The 17606-nt window shown below is 45.4% G+C and overlaps 1 protein-coding gene across 2 annotated transcripts in view; it reads right to left on the bottom strand.

Moving 5' to 3' along the window:
- Nucleotides 1–652: 652 nt before the first annotated feature.
- The window catches only part of LOC115149549 (netrin receptor DCC-like), a 499682-nt gene continuing 482728 nt past the window's right edge, over nucleotides 653–17606 (bottom strand). For both annotated transcript variants that reach the window (XM_029692499.1, XM_029692500.1), the window contains exons 20-22: nucleotides 15064–15258; nucleotides 9368–9400; nucleotides 653–779 (exon numbers count right to left, since the gene is read on the bottom strand). In XM_029692499.1, coding sequence (XP_029548359.1) covers nucleotides 700–779; nucleotides 9368–9400; nucleotides 15064–15258 — 308 coding nt within the window. In that variant the 3' untranslated portion in view covers nucleotides 653–699. The remainder of the gene's footprint in view (nucleotides 780–9367; nucleotides 9401–15063; nucleotides 15259–17606) is intronic.

Below are 17606 nucleotides of genomic sequence, written 5' to 3'. Positions count from 1 at the left end.
ATGCACAGCTAACCCTGGACATCCACAGCTAACCCTGGACATGCACAGCTAACCCTGGACATGCACAGCTAACCCTGGACATCCACAGCTAACCCTGGACATGCACAGCTAACCCTGGACATCCACAGCTAACCCTGGACATGCACAGCCAACCCTGGACATGCACAGCTAACCCTGGACATGCACAGCTAACCCTGGACATGCACAGCTAACCCTGGACATGCACAGCTAACCATGGACATGCACAGCTAACCCTGGACATGCACAGCTAACCCTGGACATGCACAGCTAACCCTGGACATGCACAGCTAACCCTGGACATCCACAGCTAACCCTGGACATGCACAGCTAACCCTGGACATGCACAGCTAACCCTGGACATGCACAGCTAACCCTGGACATGCACAGCTAACCCTGGACATCCACAGCCAGGCCTGGGTTCAAATACTATTACCAATCTTCAAAGTGACAACTCTGGGATTGATAGAGCTTGCCTGTTGCAACGGAACCAATGCAATAGTCCCAAAAGTACCAACCCCAACCTAAAGCATAACAGTGACAACATTTGAAAGATGTCTACCCAGGTCTGGTGGAGATAACTCTGGACATGTCACATGGCCGTAAAAAAATAAAAAAAATAAAATAAAATCTACAATAGGGAGCAATTAAGGCTGTGCGGCAGCACTGCATTGTGGGTCGTCAAGGGTGCTTACCGTTCAGACTGCTCCTATCAATCAGGTTATTGTCAGAGGGCCAGTAGCTTCCGTCTCCATGGCGACCTGTAGAACAGAGAAAAACGGAGAATACAAGAAGAATGCCATTATATTTTCAGCGTTCAAACTTGAGCGTAAACAAATCTAACGAATAGTTACATATTTTTTTATTAAGAATGCATTATGTCCTTAGATTCAATTAGGACACATTGTATCTTGAGACTAAACGACGATCCAGGGATCTGACAGTACTGGTGTAGAGCAAGCAGCAGGCTGTACTGTAGTCAGTCTATCTCAGTATACATTCCTAAGTGCACACCAATCATAGGCAATTGGAAACCATTGCGTTTGAGAGGAGGAGAGTAGAGTTCTGTGCTTGCCTTGAATGCCTTTCCCCTCCAGCACCAAAACACACACAGAGAGACAGCTTGCGAAAGCCATGGAGAGTGACTGAGCCTCTTGCTGCTACTCCAAACTCTGTCTGTCTGTCTGTCTGTCTGTCTGTCTGTCTGTCTGTCTGTCTGTCTGTCTGTCTGTCTGTCTGTCTGTCTGTCTGTCTGTCTGTCTGTCTGCCTGTCTCTCTGTCTGTCTGTCTGTCTGTCTGTCTGTCTGTCTGTCTGTCTGTCTGTCTGTCTGTCTCTCTGTCTGCCTGTCTCTCTGTCTGCCTGTCTCTCTGTCTGTCTGTCTCTCTGTATGTGTCTGCCTCTCTGACAGAAATTCTACAAATGGCTCCCCAGTGACTTCTCAATATCCAATTATTATCCAGCGAAAAAATATATCCCCCCAAAGTGGACTGTTGTAGTGGTCTGTAGTGTACTATAATAGTGTATTGTAGTGGTCTGTAGTGTACTATAATAGTGTATTGTAGTGGTCTGTAGTGTACTATAATAGTGTATTGTAGTGGTCTGTAGTGTACTATAATAGTGTATTGCAGTGGTCTGTAGTGTACTATAATAGTGTATTGTAGTGGTCTGTAGTGTACTATAATAGTGTATTGTAGTGGTCTGTAGTGTACTATAATAGTGTATTGTAGTGGTCTGTAGTGTACTATAACAGTGTATTGCAGTGGTCTGTAGTGTACTATAATAGTGTATTGTAGTGGTCTGTAGTGTACTATAATAGTGTATTGTAGTGGTCTGTAGTGTACTATAATAGTGTATTGTAGTGGTCTGTAGTGTACTATAATAGTGTATTGTAGTGGTCTGTAGTGTACTATAATAGTGTATTGTAGTGGTCTGTAGTGTACTATAACAGTGTATTGTAGTGGTCTGTAGTGTACTATAATAGTGTATTGTAGTGGTCTGTAGTGTAGGTTGGCAGAACAAAAAATAACAGGCTTTCTTCACATATTCACTGGCTGTGTAGATCATAGAGACAGCTAGAGGCCGGCTGGGGCCACATTGAGTCCTCCAGAGATGCTGTGCTTCAGGGACAGTCTACGGGTGAGTCTCCACCCGCACCCTATTCTCTACGTAGTGCTCTATGCTTCACCAGAGTCCCCTGAGTTCTGGTGGAAATAAGTGCCCTATGCAGGGAAGAGGGTGCCATTTGGTAGGCTCTTTATGACTTGGAGGGGGAGGGGTTGCTCTGTTGTTTGAAACATGCAGCATTTCCGTATTTATTTATTATTATATGTATTTATTTTTGTAAATGTTATAGCGGAGGAAGATAAAGAGCAGAGAGTTTCATAAAACACATGGCTGGGATACAAGTGACTTTTGAACAACAATGAAATATTGAGGCTGTAATAGTGCTGCCTGTCATCATAACAGATTTCATATCCAGCGCTGAAACAAACAGAGCTCTTTTCTATGGTGACTGATGAATCAAATTCATGATCGGGGATTTGATTGTAACAACTTTTTGGAAAAGCCCCATGACTCCTAATGCGAAACCGACCGTTCAAACACTAGAGGGAGAGACTGCCTTAATCAACTAAACTATGAGACAGACTGTACTTGGAACAGGGACTCAAAACACATGATAGAACAGGGACTAGAATACATCCTAGAACAGGGACTAGAAGACAGGGATTAGAAGACATTCTAGAACAGGGACTAGAATACATCCTAGAACAGGGACTAGAAGACAGGGATTAGAAGACATTCTAGAACAGGGACTAGAATACATTCTAGAACAGGGACTAGAAGACAGGGATTAGAAGACATTCTAGAACAGGGACTAGAATACATTCTAGAACAGGGACTAGAATACAGGGACTAGAAGACATTCTAGAACAGGGACTAGAATACATTCTAGAACAGGGACTAGAAGACAGGGACTAGAATACATCCTAGAAGACAGGGACTAGAATACATTCTAGAACAGGGACTAGAAGACAGGGACTAGAAGACATTCTAGAACAGGGACTAGAATACATCCTAGAACAGGGACTAGAATACATTCTAGAACAGGGATTAGAAGACATTCTGGAACAGGAACTAGAAGACATCCTAGAACAGGGACTGGAAGACATTCTACAACAGGGACTAGAAGACAATCTAGAACAGGGACTAGACATTCTAGAACAGGGACTGGAAGACATTCTAGAACAGGGACTGGAAGACATTCTAGAACCGGGACTAGAAAACATTCTAGAACAGGGACTAGAAGACATCCTAGAACAGGGACTGGAAGACATTCTACAACAGGGACTAGAAGACAATCTAGAACAGGGACTAGACATTCTAGAACAGGGACTGGAAGACATTCTAGAACAGGGACTGGAAGACATTCTAGAACCGGGACTAGAAGACATTCTAGAACAGGGACTAGAAGACATTCTAGAACAGGAACTAGAAGACATCCTAGAACAGGGACTGGAAGACATTCTACAACAGGGACTAGAAGACAATCTAGAACAGGGACTAGACATTCTAGAACAGGGACTGGAAGACATTCTAGAACCGGGACTGGAAGACATTCTACAACAGGGACTAGATGTATGAACTATGAACTATGTCCCCCATCAGCCCATTTCTAACATCCACTTCAGCAGAGAGTAAGTATGTTACTACAGGGAGATGTGCTATAAGCTGGGGCCAGCCGCTGAGAAAAGAGGTATGGTAGGGGACAGAGGAGGTATGATAGAGGACAGAGGAGGTATGATAGGGGACAGAGGAGGTATGGTAGGGGACAGAGGAGGTATGATAGAGGACAGAGGAGGTATGGTAGGGGACAGAGGAGGTATGATAGAGGACAGAGGAGGTATGATAGGGGACAGAGGAGGTATGATAGAGGACAGAGGAGGTATGGTAGGGGACAGAGGAGGTATGATAGAGGACAGAGGAGGTATGGTAGGGGACAGAGGAGGTATGATAGAGGACAGAGGAGGTATGATAGGGGACAGAGGAGGTATGGTAGGGGACAGAGGAGGTATGGTAGGGGACAGAGGAGGTATGGTAGGTGACAGAGGAGGTATGATAGGGGACAGAGGAGGTATGGTAGGGGACAGAGGAGGTATGGTAGGGGACAGAGGAGGTATGGTAGGGGACAGAGGAGGTATGGTAGGGGACAGAGGAGGTATGATAGGGGACAGAGGAGGTATGGTTGGGGACAGAGGAGGTATGGTAGGGGACAGAGGAGGTATGATAGGGGACAGAGGAGGTATGGTAGAGGACAGAGGAGGTATGGTTGGGGACAGAGGAGGTATGGTAGGTGACAGAGGAGGTATGATAGGGGACAGAGGAGGTATGGTAGGGGACAGAGGAGGTATGATAGGGGACAGAGGGAGGAGGGGAGGCCAGAGGAGGTATGGTAGGGGACAGAGGAGGTATGATAGGGGACAGAGGAGGTATGGTAGGGGACAGAGGAGGTATGGTAGGGGACAGAGGAGGTATGATAGGGGACAGAGGAGGTATGGTAGGGGACAGAGGAGGTATGATAGAGGACAGAGGAGGTATGATAGAGGACAGAGGAGGTATGATAGGGGACAGAAGGAGGAAGGGATACAGAGGAGGTATGGTAGGAGACAGAGGAGGTATGATAGGGGACAGAGGAGGTATGATAGAGGACAGAGGGAGGAAGGGAGGCCAGAGGAGGTATGATAGAGGACAGAGGGAGGAGGGGAGGCCAGAGGAGGTATGATAGAGGATAGAGGAGGTATGATAAGAGACAGAGGAGGTATGGTAGAGGACAGAGGAGGTATGATAGAGGACAGAGGGAGGAAGGGATACAGAGGAGGTATGGTAGAGGACAGAGGAGGTATGATAGGGGACAGAGGAGGTATGATAGGGGACAGAGGAGGTATGGTAGGGGACAGAGGAGGTATGATAGGGGACAGAGGAGGTATGATAGGGGACAGAGGAGGTATGATAGGGGACAGAGGAGGTATGGTAGGGGACAGAGGAGGTATGATAGGGGACAGAGGAGGTATGATAGAGGACAGAGGAGGTATGATAGAGGACAGAGGAGGTATGGTAAGGGACAGAGGAGGTATGATAGGGGACAGAGGAGGTATGATAGGGGACAGAGGAGGTATGATAGGGGACAGAGGAGGTATGATAGAGGACAGAGGAGGTATGATAGAGGACAGAGGGAGGAAGGGATACAGAGGAGGTATGGTAGAGGACAGAGGAGGTATGATAGGGGACAGAGGAGGTATGATAGGGGACAGAGGAGGTATGGTAGGGGACAGAGGAGGTATGATAGGGGACAGAGGAGGTATGATAGGGGACAGAGGAGGTATGATAGGGGACAGAGGAGGTATGGTAGGGGACAGAGGAGGTATGATAGGGGACAGAGGAGGTATGATAGAGGACAGAGGAGGTATGGTAGGGGTCAGAGGGAGGAAGGGATACAGAGGAGGTATGATAGGAGACAGAGGAGGTATGATAGAGGACAGAGGAGGTATGATAGGGGACAGAGGAGGTATGGTAGGGGACAGAGGAGGTATGGTAGGTGACAGAGGAGGTATGATAGAGGACAGAGGAGGTATGATTGAGGACAGAGGAGGTATGGTAGGGGACAGAGGAGGTATGATAGAGGACAGAGGAGGTATGATAGAGGACAGAGGGAGGAAGGGATACAGAGGAGGTATGGTAGAGGACAGAGGAGGTATGATAGGGGACAGAGGAGGTATGGTAGGGGACAGAGGAGGTATGATAGGGGACAGAGGAGGTATGATAGAGGACAGAGGAGGTATGATAGAGGACAGAGGGAGGAAGGGATACAGAGGAGGTATGATAGGAGACAGAGGAGGTATGATAGAGGACAGAGGAGGTATGATAGGGGACAGAGGAGGTATGGTAGGGGACAGAGGAGGTATGGTAGGTGACAGAGGAGGTATGATAGAGGACAGAGGAGGTATGATTGAGGACAGAGGAGGTATGGTAGGGGACAGAGGAGGTATGATAGAGGACAGAGGAGGTATGATAGAGGACAGAGGGAGGAAGGGATACAGAGGAGGTATTGTAGAGGACAGAGGAGGTATGATAGAGGACAGAGGAGGTATGGTAGGGGACAGAGGAGGTATGATAGAGGACAGAGGAGGTATGATAGAGGACAGAGGGAGGAAGGGATACAGAGGAGGTATTGTAGAGGACAGAGGAGGTATGATAGGGGACAGAGGACGTATGGTAGGGGACAGAGGAGGTATGATAGGGGACAGAGGAGGTATGGTAGGGGACAGAGGAGGTATGATAGGGGACAGAGGAGGTATGGTAGGGGACAGAGGAGGTATGATAGAGGACAGAGGAGGTATGATAGAGGACAGAGTGAGGAAGGGATACAGAGGAGGTATGATAGGAGACAGAGGAGGTATGATAGGGGACAGAGGAGGTATGATAGGAGACAGAAGAGGTATGATAGGGGACAGAGGGAGGAGGGGAGGCCAGAGAAATGGCCCCAACCATCAATCTCTGGCCCGAGATTCTACGAATGCCTCCCCTGGATCAGTTTCACAATATTTTTACCTCCTGTGAATGTGTGTAAGTGTGCGTACGTACGTGTGTGTGTGTGTGTGTGTGTGTGTGTGTGTGTGCGTGTGTGTGTGTGTGTGTGTGTGTATGTGTGTGTGTGTGTGTGTGTGTGTGTGTAAGCGCCAACACACACAAGGGCTTTCACTCTCTTTAAGAAATACATTTAGCCCCTGAGTTCTGCCCCACATAATGTCTGCTCCTAACATCTGATATTTACATGTCTCTGTATTTTCCTTTGTGTTGGGGACTTTCAGAACGTCTTCAGTTTTTCATGTGTGTGTGTGTGTGTGTGTGTGTGTGTGTGTGTGTGTGTGTGTGTGTGTGTGTGTGTGTGTGTGTGTGTGTGTGTGTTGGAGACTTCACAACGTTAAATGCTGTCGTTTGCAAGGGTATATTGAGGTGCTTGGACTGCAGTGCATTGACTATGTCAAGGCCTGCACTACTTTTGACCAGGACCCTGGCACCCTATTCCCTAGTGGACTACTTTTGACCAGGGCCCTGGCACCCCATTCCCTAGTGCACTACTTTTGACCAGGAACCCTGGCACCCTATTCCCTAGTGCACTACTTTTGACCAGGAACCCTGGCACCCTATTCCCTAGTGCACTACTTGTGACCAGGAACCCTGGCACCCTATTCCCTAGTGCACTACTTGTGACCAGGACCCTGGTTTATTAACGACGGCTGCAGACGTAGCACGTGTTTCCCCAAACACCGTGTTTTGGAGCATCGTTAGACCATGTGTCTGATACGATCGATAGAAGGCAGCACTGCTCTGGGATCAGCTTTCTCTAATTCACATTCTGACCTTAACATTAGAGTTATGTTTTATTCTGATAAGGGATCAGCTTCTACAGTCTAGAGAGACTAACACTTATGGCTATATATATATATGAGGCAGCTTAGCCTATAATTGGGATGGCAGGTAGCCTAGTGGTTAGGGTGTTGGACTAGTAACTGGAAGGTTGCAAGATTGAATCCCCGAGCCGACAAGGTAAAAATCTGTCGTTCTGCCCCTGAACAAGGCAGTTTAACCCACTGTTCCCTGGTAGGCCGTCATTGAAAATAAGAATTTGTTCTTAACTGACTTGCCTAGTTTCATAAAGGTAAAATACATTAAAAAATAATAATTCTGTACTAAATCACAGTTGTTGGTATATCATTCCAGATTGTGCACATGTTGCAGGCTACACATTATTACAGTGGCCTTCCTATTGGCAAAATAACTAAATTAGTAAACATGAGAGGGATTTAAATACGGTGACCATGGTGATGTAAAGATGCACTAACCAAGGTTCTAATCCTGCCCTCAGCCTCTCCGTTCCAAATCCCTCCCTATAGACTATATCGTTCCCTACTTTAGACCAGAGCCATAGGACTCTGTACAGGGAATAGGGTGGGACGTAAAGCCTTTGCATTTTACACGTGGCTTTACTGATTAACCTTCATCTGTAAAAACAGATGGCTTAAGCAATTAAATATTTCAGAATTAGATGTCCCTAAATAATCGTACACTTCAATGTGACCACTTCATATGGTGACAACAACTCAATCTCTCCTTTTTTTTCTCTCTCAAAATACAATGTTTCCACGAAACGTCAATTAAAAGCTGTGAAGGAGCCCTTTGTGTGTGTGTGTGTGTGTGTGTGTGTGTGTGTGTGAGTGTGTGTGTGTGTGTGTGTGAGTGTGTGTGTGTGTGTGTGTGTGTGTGTGTGTGTGTGTGTGTGTGTGTGTCTGTGTCTGTGTGTGAGAGAGAGAGAGAGAGATAGAGCAAGCGAGGACCACTCTCCTCCTCTTAATTAAACCAGCTCTAAAGAGGAACTCTCATTAGTGTCATAGCAACAAGAAGACAAGACAGCGTCTCCGTCCCCTATTCCCTATATAGGTTTCTGGTCAAAAGTAGTGCACTACATATGGAATAGGGCGCCAATGGGGAAGCACCCACTCAATTCAACACCCAACATAATTTAACACCCGCCATTATCATTCAATATAGCAAAAGGTGCCCCCTCCTCCCACCTCCCCCCCCCTCGCCGTTCTTTTTCGCTGCTAAGACAATTTACCACTCAAAGGGCTAATTTAGAAACCTATTTTCAATTGAGATTTTCTAAAGGGGAATATTCAGCGTTGAAAGAAGTCACTCATGAAAGGCAGAGAGGAGGCGCCGCCACGTTTGTTTAATGTTTTACATTTATTTTGAGAGAGGGGCAAAAGGAAAGAGACAAGAGACAGAGAGATTTGAATTATTTCCTTTTCATGGTGGTAATGCTTTATTAAAACAGCTAGGACTATAATTGGCCTTCATTCCCCTGGTCCCTGAAGATAGCTGGGCCTTATTACCCTTCACCTGCTGGAAGTTATGTCGGAGGGACTGTAGTAAGGATAAACCCTTTTAACTCTTCACACATCTAAGCTGCCAAAATGACACCCTATTTCCTATTTAGTGCACTACTTTTGATGAGAGCCCATTGGGTCCTGGTCAAAAGTAGTGCACTTAATAGGGAATAGGGTGCCATTTTGGATACACACTTTTTCTGTCTCCAAAGGAATGCAGTGCAATTACTATGATGAATGGTACAACTGGTAGACACACAGTCATCCCTCTACAGAAACATGTGTGTGTGTGTGTGTGTGTGTGTGTGCCTGTCTGTCCATGTCTGTGTGTGTGTGTGGCTGTGATTGTGTGTGTGTGTGTGTGTGTGTGTGTGCCTGTGTGTTATATGTTGTTTCTGCTTACCTTGATCGTTAGCCATCTTGTCTGGGTGTTCCACTGAAAGAGATAAAATATAACACTTTAGTGGTATGGATTGTCTGGGGGGGGGAGAGAGAGAGAGAGAGAGAGAGAGAGAGAGTTATCCTCAGCTCTGGCATCTTCCCCAATATTTGGAACCAAGGACTGGTCACCCCAATCCACAGAAGTGGAGACAAATTTGACCCCAATAACAACCGTGGAATAGGAGTCAACAGCAACCTTGGGAAAATCCTCTGCATTATCATTAACAGCAGACTCGTACATTTCCTCAGCAAAAACAGTGTACTGAGCAAAAGTCAAATTGGATTTTTACCAAATTACCGTACGACAGACCACGTATTCACCCTGCATACCCTAATTGACAAACAAACAAACCAAAACAAAGGCAAAGTCTTCTCATGCTTTGTTGATTTCAAAAAAGCTTTTGACTCAATTTGGCATGAGGGTCTGCTATATAAATTGATGGAAAGTGGAGTTGGGGGAAAAACATACGACATAAAATCCATGCACAAATAACAAGTGTGCGGTTAAAATGGGCAAAAAACATTTCTTTCCACAGGACCGTGGGATGAGACAGGGATGCAGCTTAAGCCCCACCCCCTTCAACATATATATCAACGAATTGGAGCGGGCACTAGAAAAGTCTGCAGCACCCGGCCAGAATCAGAATCCTACTAGAATCTGAAGTCAAGTGTCTACTGTTTGCTGATGATCTGGTGCTTCTGTCACCAACCAAGGAGAGCCTACAGCAGCACCTAGATCTTCTGCACAGGTTCTGTCAGACCTGGGCCATGAGAGTAAATCTCAGTAAGACAAAAATAATTGTTTCCAAAAAAGGTCCAGTGTCCAGGACCACAAATACAAATTCCATTTAGACACCGTTGCCCTAGAGCACACAAACAACTATATATACCTTGGCCTAAACATCAACACCACAGGTAACTTCCACAAAGCTGTGAACGATCTGAGAGACAAGGCAAGAAGGGCCTTCTATGCCATCAAAAGAAACATAGAATTCAACATTCCATTTAGGATCTGGCTAAAAATACTTGATTCAGGTCTGGTGTCCGCTCACGAAACAAGAATTCACAAAATAGGACCAATACACCTAATTGAGACTATTCTCTGTGTACAAAGTAAAACACCAAATAAGGCATGCAGAGCAGAATTACCCGCTAATTATCAAAATCCAGAAAAGAGCCGTTAAATTCTAGAACTACCTAAAAGGAAGCGATTCCCAAACCTTCCATAACAAAGCCATCACCTACAGAGAGCTGAACCTGGAGAAGAGTCCCCTAAGCAAGCTGGTCCTGGGGCTCTGTTCACAAACACAAACACACCCCACAGAGCCCCAGGACAGCAACAAAAATAGAACCAACCAAATCATGAGAAAACAAAAAGATAATTACTTGACACTTTGGAAAGAATTTACAAAAAAACAGAGCAAACTAGAATGCTTTTTGGCCCTAAACAGAGAGTACACAGTGGCAGAATACCTGACCACTGGGACTGACCCAAACTTAAGGAAAGCTTTGACTATGTACAGACTCAATGAGTATAGCCTTGCTACTGAGAAAGGCCGCCATAGGCAGACCTGGCTCTCAAGAGAAGACAGGCTATGTGCAACACTGCCCACAAAATGAGGTGGAAACTGAGCTGCACTTCCTAACCTCCTGCCAAATGTATGACCATATTAGAGACACATATTTACCTCAGATTACACAGACCCACAATGAATTCGAAAACAAACCCGATTTTGATAAACTCCCATATCTATTGGGTGAAATATCACAGAGTGCCATCACAGCAGCCACAGGAAAAGGGCAACCAGAAAATGGCAACACCATTGTAAATACAACCCATATTTATGTTTATTTATTTTCCCTGTTGAACTTTACATCATTACAACACTGTATATAGAAATATGCATTTGCAATATGATATTTGAAATGTATTTATTCTTTTGGAACTTTTGTAAGTGTAATGTTTACTGTTCATTTTGTTTTTGTTTATTTCACTTTGTTTATTGTGTATTTTCACTTGCTTTGGCAATGTAAAAATATGTTTCCCATGCCAATAAAACCCCTTAAATTGAAATTGAATTGAGAGACAGAGAGAAGGAGAAAGAGAGAGAGAGAAGAGAGAAAAACAGAGTGAGAGAGGGATGGGGTATCATCCAGCTGTATCTGAGTAATACTCTGAACTGATCTCCAGACAGCTGTATCTGAGTAATACTCTGAACTGATCCCCAGACAGCTGTATCTGAGTAATACTATGAACTGATCCCAGGACAGCTGTATCTGAGTAATACTCTGAACTGATCCCCAGGACAGCTGTATCTGAGTAATACTCTGAACTGATCCCCAGACAGCTGTATCTGAGTAATACTCTGAACTGATCCCCAGACAGCTGTATCTGAGTAATACTCTGAACTGATCTCCAGACAGCTGTATCTGAGTAATACTATGAACTGATCCCAGGACAGCTGTATCTGAGTAATACTCTGAACTGATCCCAGGACAGCTGTATCTGAGTAATACTCTGAACTGATCCCCAGACAGCTGTATCTGAGTAATACTCTGAACTGATCTCCAGGGAGCTACAACAGGGAACTATTAGGATCCTCGCCCTGAGCAATGTTTACTTCTGTCCACATTCAAAATGCATCCCAAATGACACCCTATTCTCGATTTAGTGCACTACCCTATTCCCTAAATAGTGCACTACTTTTGACCAGGACCCATAGTAGTGCACTATATAAGGGATAGGGTGTCTTTTGTGACACAACCAAGAGACTTGTGTCCTCTCAGAGCCCTGGTCAAAACGAGTGCACTACATATATGTAGGGGATAGGGTCGTGCACTATATAGGGGATAGGGTCGTGCACTATATAGGGGATAGGGTAGTGCACTATATAGGGGATAGGGTAGTGGAATATGTGGTGGACACCCGTCCTTTCTAGGGAGTTTTTCCTAGCCACCGTGCTTCTACACCTGCATTGCTTGCTGTTTGGGGTTTTAGGCTGGGTTTCTGTACAGCACTTTGAGACATCAGCTGATGTAAGAAGGGCTTTATAAATACATTGATTTGATTTAATTTGTTGGACTACGTAAGGAATAGGGTAGTGGACTATGTAGGGAATAGGGTAGTGGACTATGTAGGGAATAGGGTAGTGGACTATGTAGGGAATAGGGTAGTGCACTATGTAGGGAATAGGGTAGTGCACTATGTAGGGAATAGGGTAGTGGACTATGTAGGGAATAGGGTAGTGGACTATGTAGGGAATAGGGTAGTGGACTATGTAGGGAATAGGGTAGTGGACTATGTAGGGAATAGGGTAGTGCACTATGTAGGGAATAGGGTAGTGCACTATGTAGGGAATAGGGTAGTGGACTATGTAGGGAATAGGGTAGTGGACTATGTAGGGAATAGGGTAGTGGACTATGTAGGGAATAGGGTAGTGGACTATGTAGGGAATAGGGTAGTGCACTATGTAGGGAATAGGGTAGTGCACTATGTAGGGAATAGGGTAGTGGACTATGTAGGGAATAGGGTAGTGGACTACGTAGGGAATAGGGTAGTGGACTATGTAGGGAATAGGGTAGTGCACTCTGTAGGGAATAGGGTAGTTCACTATGTAGGGAATAGGGTAGTTCACTATGTAGGGAATAGGGTAGTTCACTATGAAGGGAATAGATCATACAATAATGAATGATCTCCTGCAGGCCTGTTTCCCTTTAACCTACAATGATGAAGTAGCATTAGCAAGTTTCCATTGACCTACAATGATGTAGTAGCGTTAGCGCATTTCCCTTTAACCTACAATGATGAAGTAGCATTAGCTTGGCGTTAGCGCATTTCCCTTCAACCTACAGTGATGATGTAGCGTTAGCTTGGCGTTAGTATGGTTTCCTTCAACCTACAATGATGAATTAGCGTTAGCGCGTTTCCACGGACCTACAATGGCGAAGACAAACAGTCCTGCTTACTTGACTGAGACGTAATCCGCAACCACAAGCCTTCTTGAGTATCACCATGTTAACATGGGTGGACAATATTATGAATGGGTTATTAACATTGGTTACCATTGGTTAACTGACATGGTTTCAAATCATTTTAGAGGCTAGTTGGGTATAACAGGGTTAGGGTTAGGGTTAGGGTTAGGGTTAGGGTTAGGGGTTAGGGTTAAGGGTAAGGGTTAGGGTTAAGGGTAAGGGTTAGGGTTAGGGTTAGGGTTAAGGGTAAAGGTTAGGGTTAGGGTTAGGGTTAGGGTTAGGGTAAGGGTTAGGGTTAGGGTTAGGGTTGGGGTTAGGGTTAGGGTTGGAGAATGCCCAGAATCAAGAGGGAATAAGCAGGCAGGAAATCCTCACACTGGAAATCCTCCAACCAGGTACTTTGAGATAGTTAGAATTTTGCAACCCTAAGTGGACATGCACTAAAGGGGGGAGAGGTAAGGAAGACAGGCTGGGTGTTCTGGGTGTACATGCACTAAAGGGGGGAGAGGTAAGGAAGACAGGCTGGGTGTTCTGGGTGTACATGCACTAAAGGGGGGAGAGGTAAGGAAGACAGGCTGGGGGTTCTGGGTGTACATGCACTAAAGGGGGGAGAGGTAAGGAAGACAGGCTGGGTGTTCTGGGTGCACTAAAGGGGGGAGAGGTAAGGAAGGCAGGCTGGGGGTTCTGGGTGTACATGCACTAAAGGGGGGAGAGGTAAGGAAGGCAGGCTGGGTGTTCTGGGTGTACATGCACTAAAGGGGGGAGAGGTAAGGAAGACAGGCTGGGTGTTCTGGGTGTACATGCACTAAAGGGGGGAGAGGTAAGGAAGACAGGCTGGGTGTTCTGGGTGTACATGCACTAAAGGGGGGAGAGGTAAGGAAGACAGGCTGGGTGTTCTGGGTGTACATGCACTAAAGGGGGGAGAGGTAAGGAAGACAGGCTGGGTGTTCTGGGTGTACATGCACTAAAGGGGGGAGAGGTAAGGAAGACAGGCTGGGTGTTCTGGGTGTACATGCACTAAAGGGGGGAGAGGTAAGGAAGACAGGCTGGGGGTTCTGGGTGTACATGCACTAAAGGGGGGAGAGGTAAGGAAGGCAGGCTGGGTGTTCTGGGTGTACATGCACTAAAGGGGGGAGAGGTAAGGAAGACAGGCTGGGTGTTCTGGGTGTACATGCACTAAAGGGGGGAGAGGTAAGGAAGACAGGCTGGGGGTTCTGGGTGTACATGCACTAAAGGGGGGAGAGGTAAGGAAGACAGGCTGGGTGTTCTGGGTGTACATGCACTAAAGGGGGGAGAGGTAAGGAAGACAGGCTGGGTGTTCTGGGTGTACATGCACTAAAGGGGGGAGAGGTAAGGAAGACAGGCTGGGTGTTCTGGGTGTACATGCACTAAAGGGGGGAGAGGTAAGGAAGACAGGCTGGGTGTTCTGGGTGTACATGCACTAAAGGGGGGAGAGGTAAGGAAGACAGGCTGGGTGTTCTGGGTGTACATGCACTAAAGGGGGGAGAGGTAAGGAAGACAGGCTGGGTGTTCTGGGTGTACATGCACTAAAGGGGGGAGAGGTAAGGAAGACAGGCTGGGTGTTCTGGGTGTACATGCACTAAAGGGGGTAAAGAAAGAAGATATGTGTAAATGTTTAGGGTGAGAAAAGTTCGGCTGGGTGTAAGCTAGCGATTTATCCCGTACCTTTGTTAGTCCTAAACTGGATGGGGTCTGACAGGGGACCCACTCCCTTGGCATTCTTAGCTTGGATCCTGAAGTAGTAGACAGTGTCCAGGTTCAGATCCATCACCTGGTGGGTCAGACGATCTCCACTGATACTCTCCATTACCCAGTCATCTATAGGCATGTTCTTATCCAGAGTGTAGTACAGGATAAAGCCTGGTAGAGAAACAACACAGAGAGGAAGACTGATTAACCCTAACCGTAACCCAGTCATCTATAGGAATCTCAAGACAGCACAAACAGATCTATTACCAGACTAGAGTCTGCACCTGTACATAGCCCATCTTTAATTGAGCCCAAACTACTACCTTTTCCCCTACTGTATTTATTTATTTTATTTATTTTGCTCCTTTGCACCATATTATTTATATTTTAACTTTTAACTTTCTTCAAACTACAAATCTACCATTCCAGTGTTTTTTCTTGCCATACTTTATTTACTTTGCCACCATGGCATTTTTTTGCCTTTACCTCCATTATCTCACATCATTTGCTCACATTGTATATAGTCTTATTTTTTTTCTACTGCATCATTGATTGTATGTTGTTTTACTCCATGTGTAACTCTGTGTTTTTGTATGTTGTCGAACTGCTTTGCTTTATCTTGGCCAGGTCGCAATTGTAAATGAGAACTTGTTCTCAACTTGCCTACCTGGTTAAATAAAGGTGAAATAAATAAATAAATAAAAGAACCGGATGTAGCCTGACAAAGCACAAAGACAACACAACATTCACACTCTGAAGAATCACGTCATTTACAAACCTCTACATCATAACAGGTACCTGAGTCATGTAGTCTACAGACCTCTACATCATAACAGGTACCTGAGACGAAGTCTACAGACCTCCACATCATAACAGAATCAACAGGTAACTGAGTCACATATTCTACAGACCTCCACATCATAACAGAATCAACAGATAACTGAGTCACATATTCTACAGACCTCTACATCATAACAGAATCAGCAGATAACTGAGTCACATATTCTACAGACCTCCACATCATAACAGAATCAACAGATAACTGAGTCACATATTCTACAGACCTCTACATCATAACAGAATCAACAGATAACTGAGTCACATATTCTACAGACCTCTACATCATAACAGAATCAACAGATACCTGAGTGACTTAGTCTACAGACCTCTACATCATAACAGAATCAGCAGATAACTGAGTCACGTAGTCTACAGACCTCTACATCATAACAGAATCAGCAGATAACTGAGTCACGTAGTCTACAGACCTCTACATCATAACAGAATCAGCAGATAACTGAGTCACGTAGTCTACAGACCTCTACATCATAACAGAATCAGCAGATAACTGAGTCACGTAGTCTACAGACCTCTACATCATAACAGAATCAGCAGATAACTGAGTCACGTAGTCTACAGACCTCTACATCATAACAGGGACACAATCAACAGCAGTATCTTAACAATTAGCTAATTAGCTAATCACTAGAGACATAAACAACTGATGCTAGGGAAAGGATGGTAGGAACAAGTAGAACATGATACATGAACATGCAGAAGGTGATGAATAGGGCTATGTCAACAATGCATTTAAAACTGTGTTCTGTACGACTCTCTCCAATGTTTACAGACACTGTGTTCCAGAGGACAGATTGACTCTCTGTGTTCTAGATGACAGATTGACTCTCTGTGTTCCAGAGGACAGATTGACTCTCTGTGTTCCAGAGGACAGATTGACTCTCAGTGTTCCAGAGGACAGATTGACTCTCCGTGTTCCAGAGGACAGATTGACTCTCCATGTTCCAGAGGACAGATTGACTCTGTGTTCCAGAGGACAGATTGACTCTCTGTGTTCCAGAGGACAGATTGACTCTCCGTGTTCTAGAGGACAGATTGACTCTGTGTTCCAGAGGACAGATTGACTCTCTGTGTTCCAGAGGACAGATTGACTCTCTGTGTTCTAGAGGACAGATTGACTCTCTGTGTTCCAGAGGACAGATTCACTCTCTGTGTTCCAGAGGACAGATTCACTCTCTGTGTTCCAGAGGACAGATTGACTCTCTGTGTTCCAGAGGACAGATTCACTCTCTGTGTTCCAGAGGACAGATTAACTCTCTGTGTTCTAGAGGACAGATTGACTCTCTGTGTTCTAGAGGACAGATTGACTCTCTGTGTTCCAGAGGACAGATTGACTCTCTGTGTTCTAGAGGACAGATTGACTCTCTGTGTTCCAGAGGACAGATTGACTCTCTGTGTTCTAGAGGACAGATTGACTCTCTGTGTTCCAGAGGACAGATTGACTCTGTGTGTTCCAGAGGACAGATTGACTCTCTGTGTTCCAGAGGACAGATTGACTATCTGTGTTCCAGAGGACAGATTGACTATCTGTGTTCCAGAGGACAGATTGACTCTCTGTGTTCCAGAGGACAGATTGACGCTCCATGTTGCAGAGGACAGATTGACTGTCTGTGTTCCCACATAGTTAGAGTGGGCCGTAAGAAACAAGGAAACAGTATCCA

Source organism: Salmo trutta, chromosome 15, assembly GCF_901001165.1.
Source record: "Salmo trutta chromosome 15, fSalTru1.1, whole genome shotgun sequence".
Classification (NCBI taxonomy): Eukaryota; Metazoa; Chordata; class Actinopteri; order Salmoniformes; family Salmonidae; genus Salmo; species Salmo trutta.
Note: the sequence above shows the minus strand (reverse complement) of the source record. Positions and strands in the feature narration are given on the sequence as shown.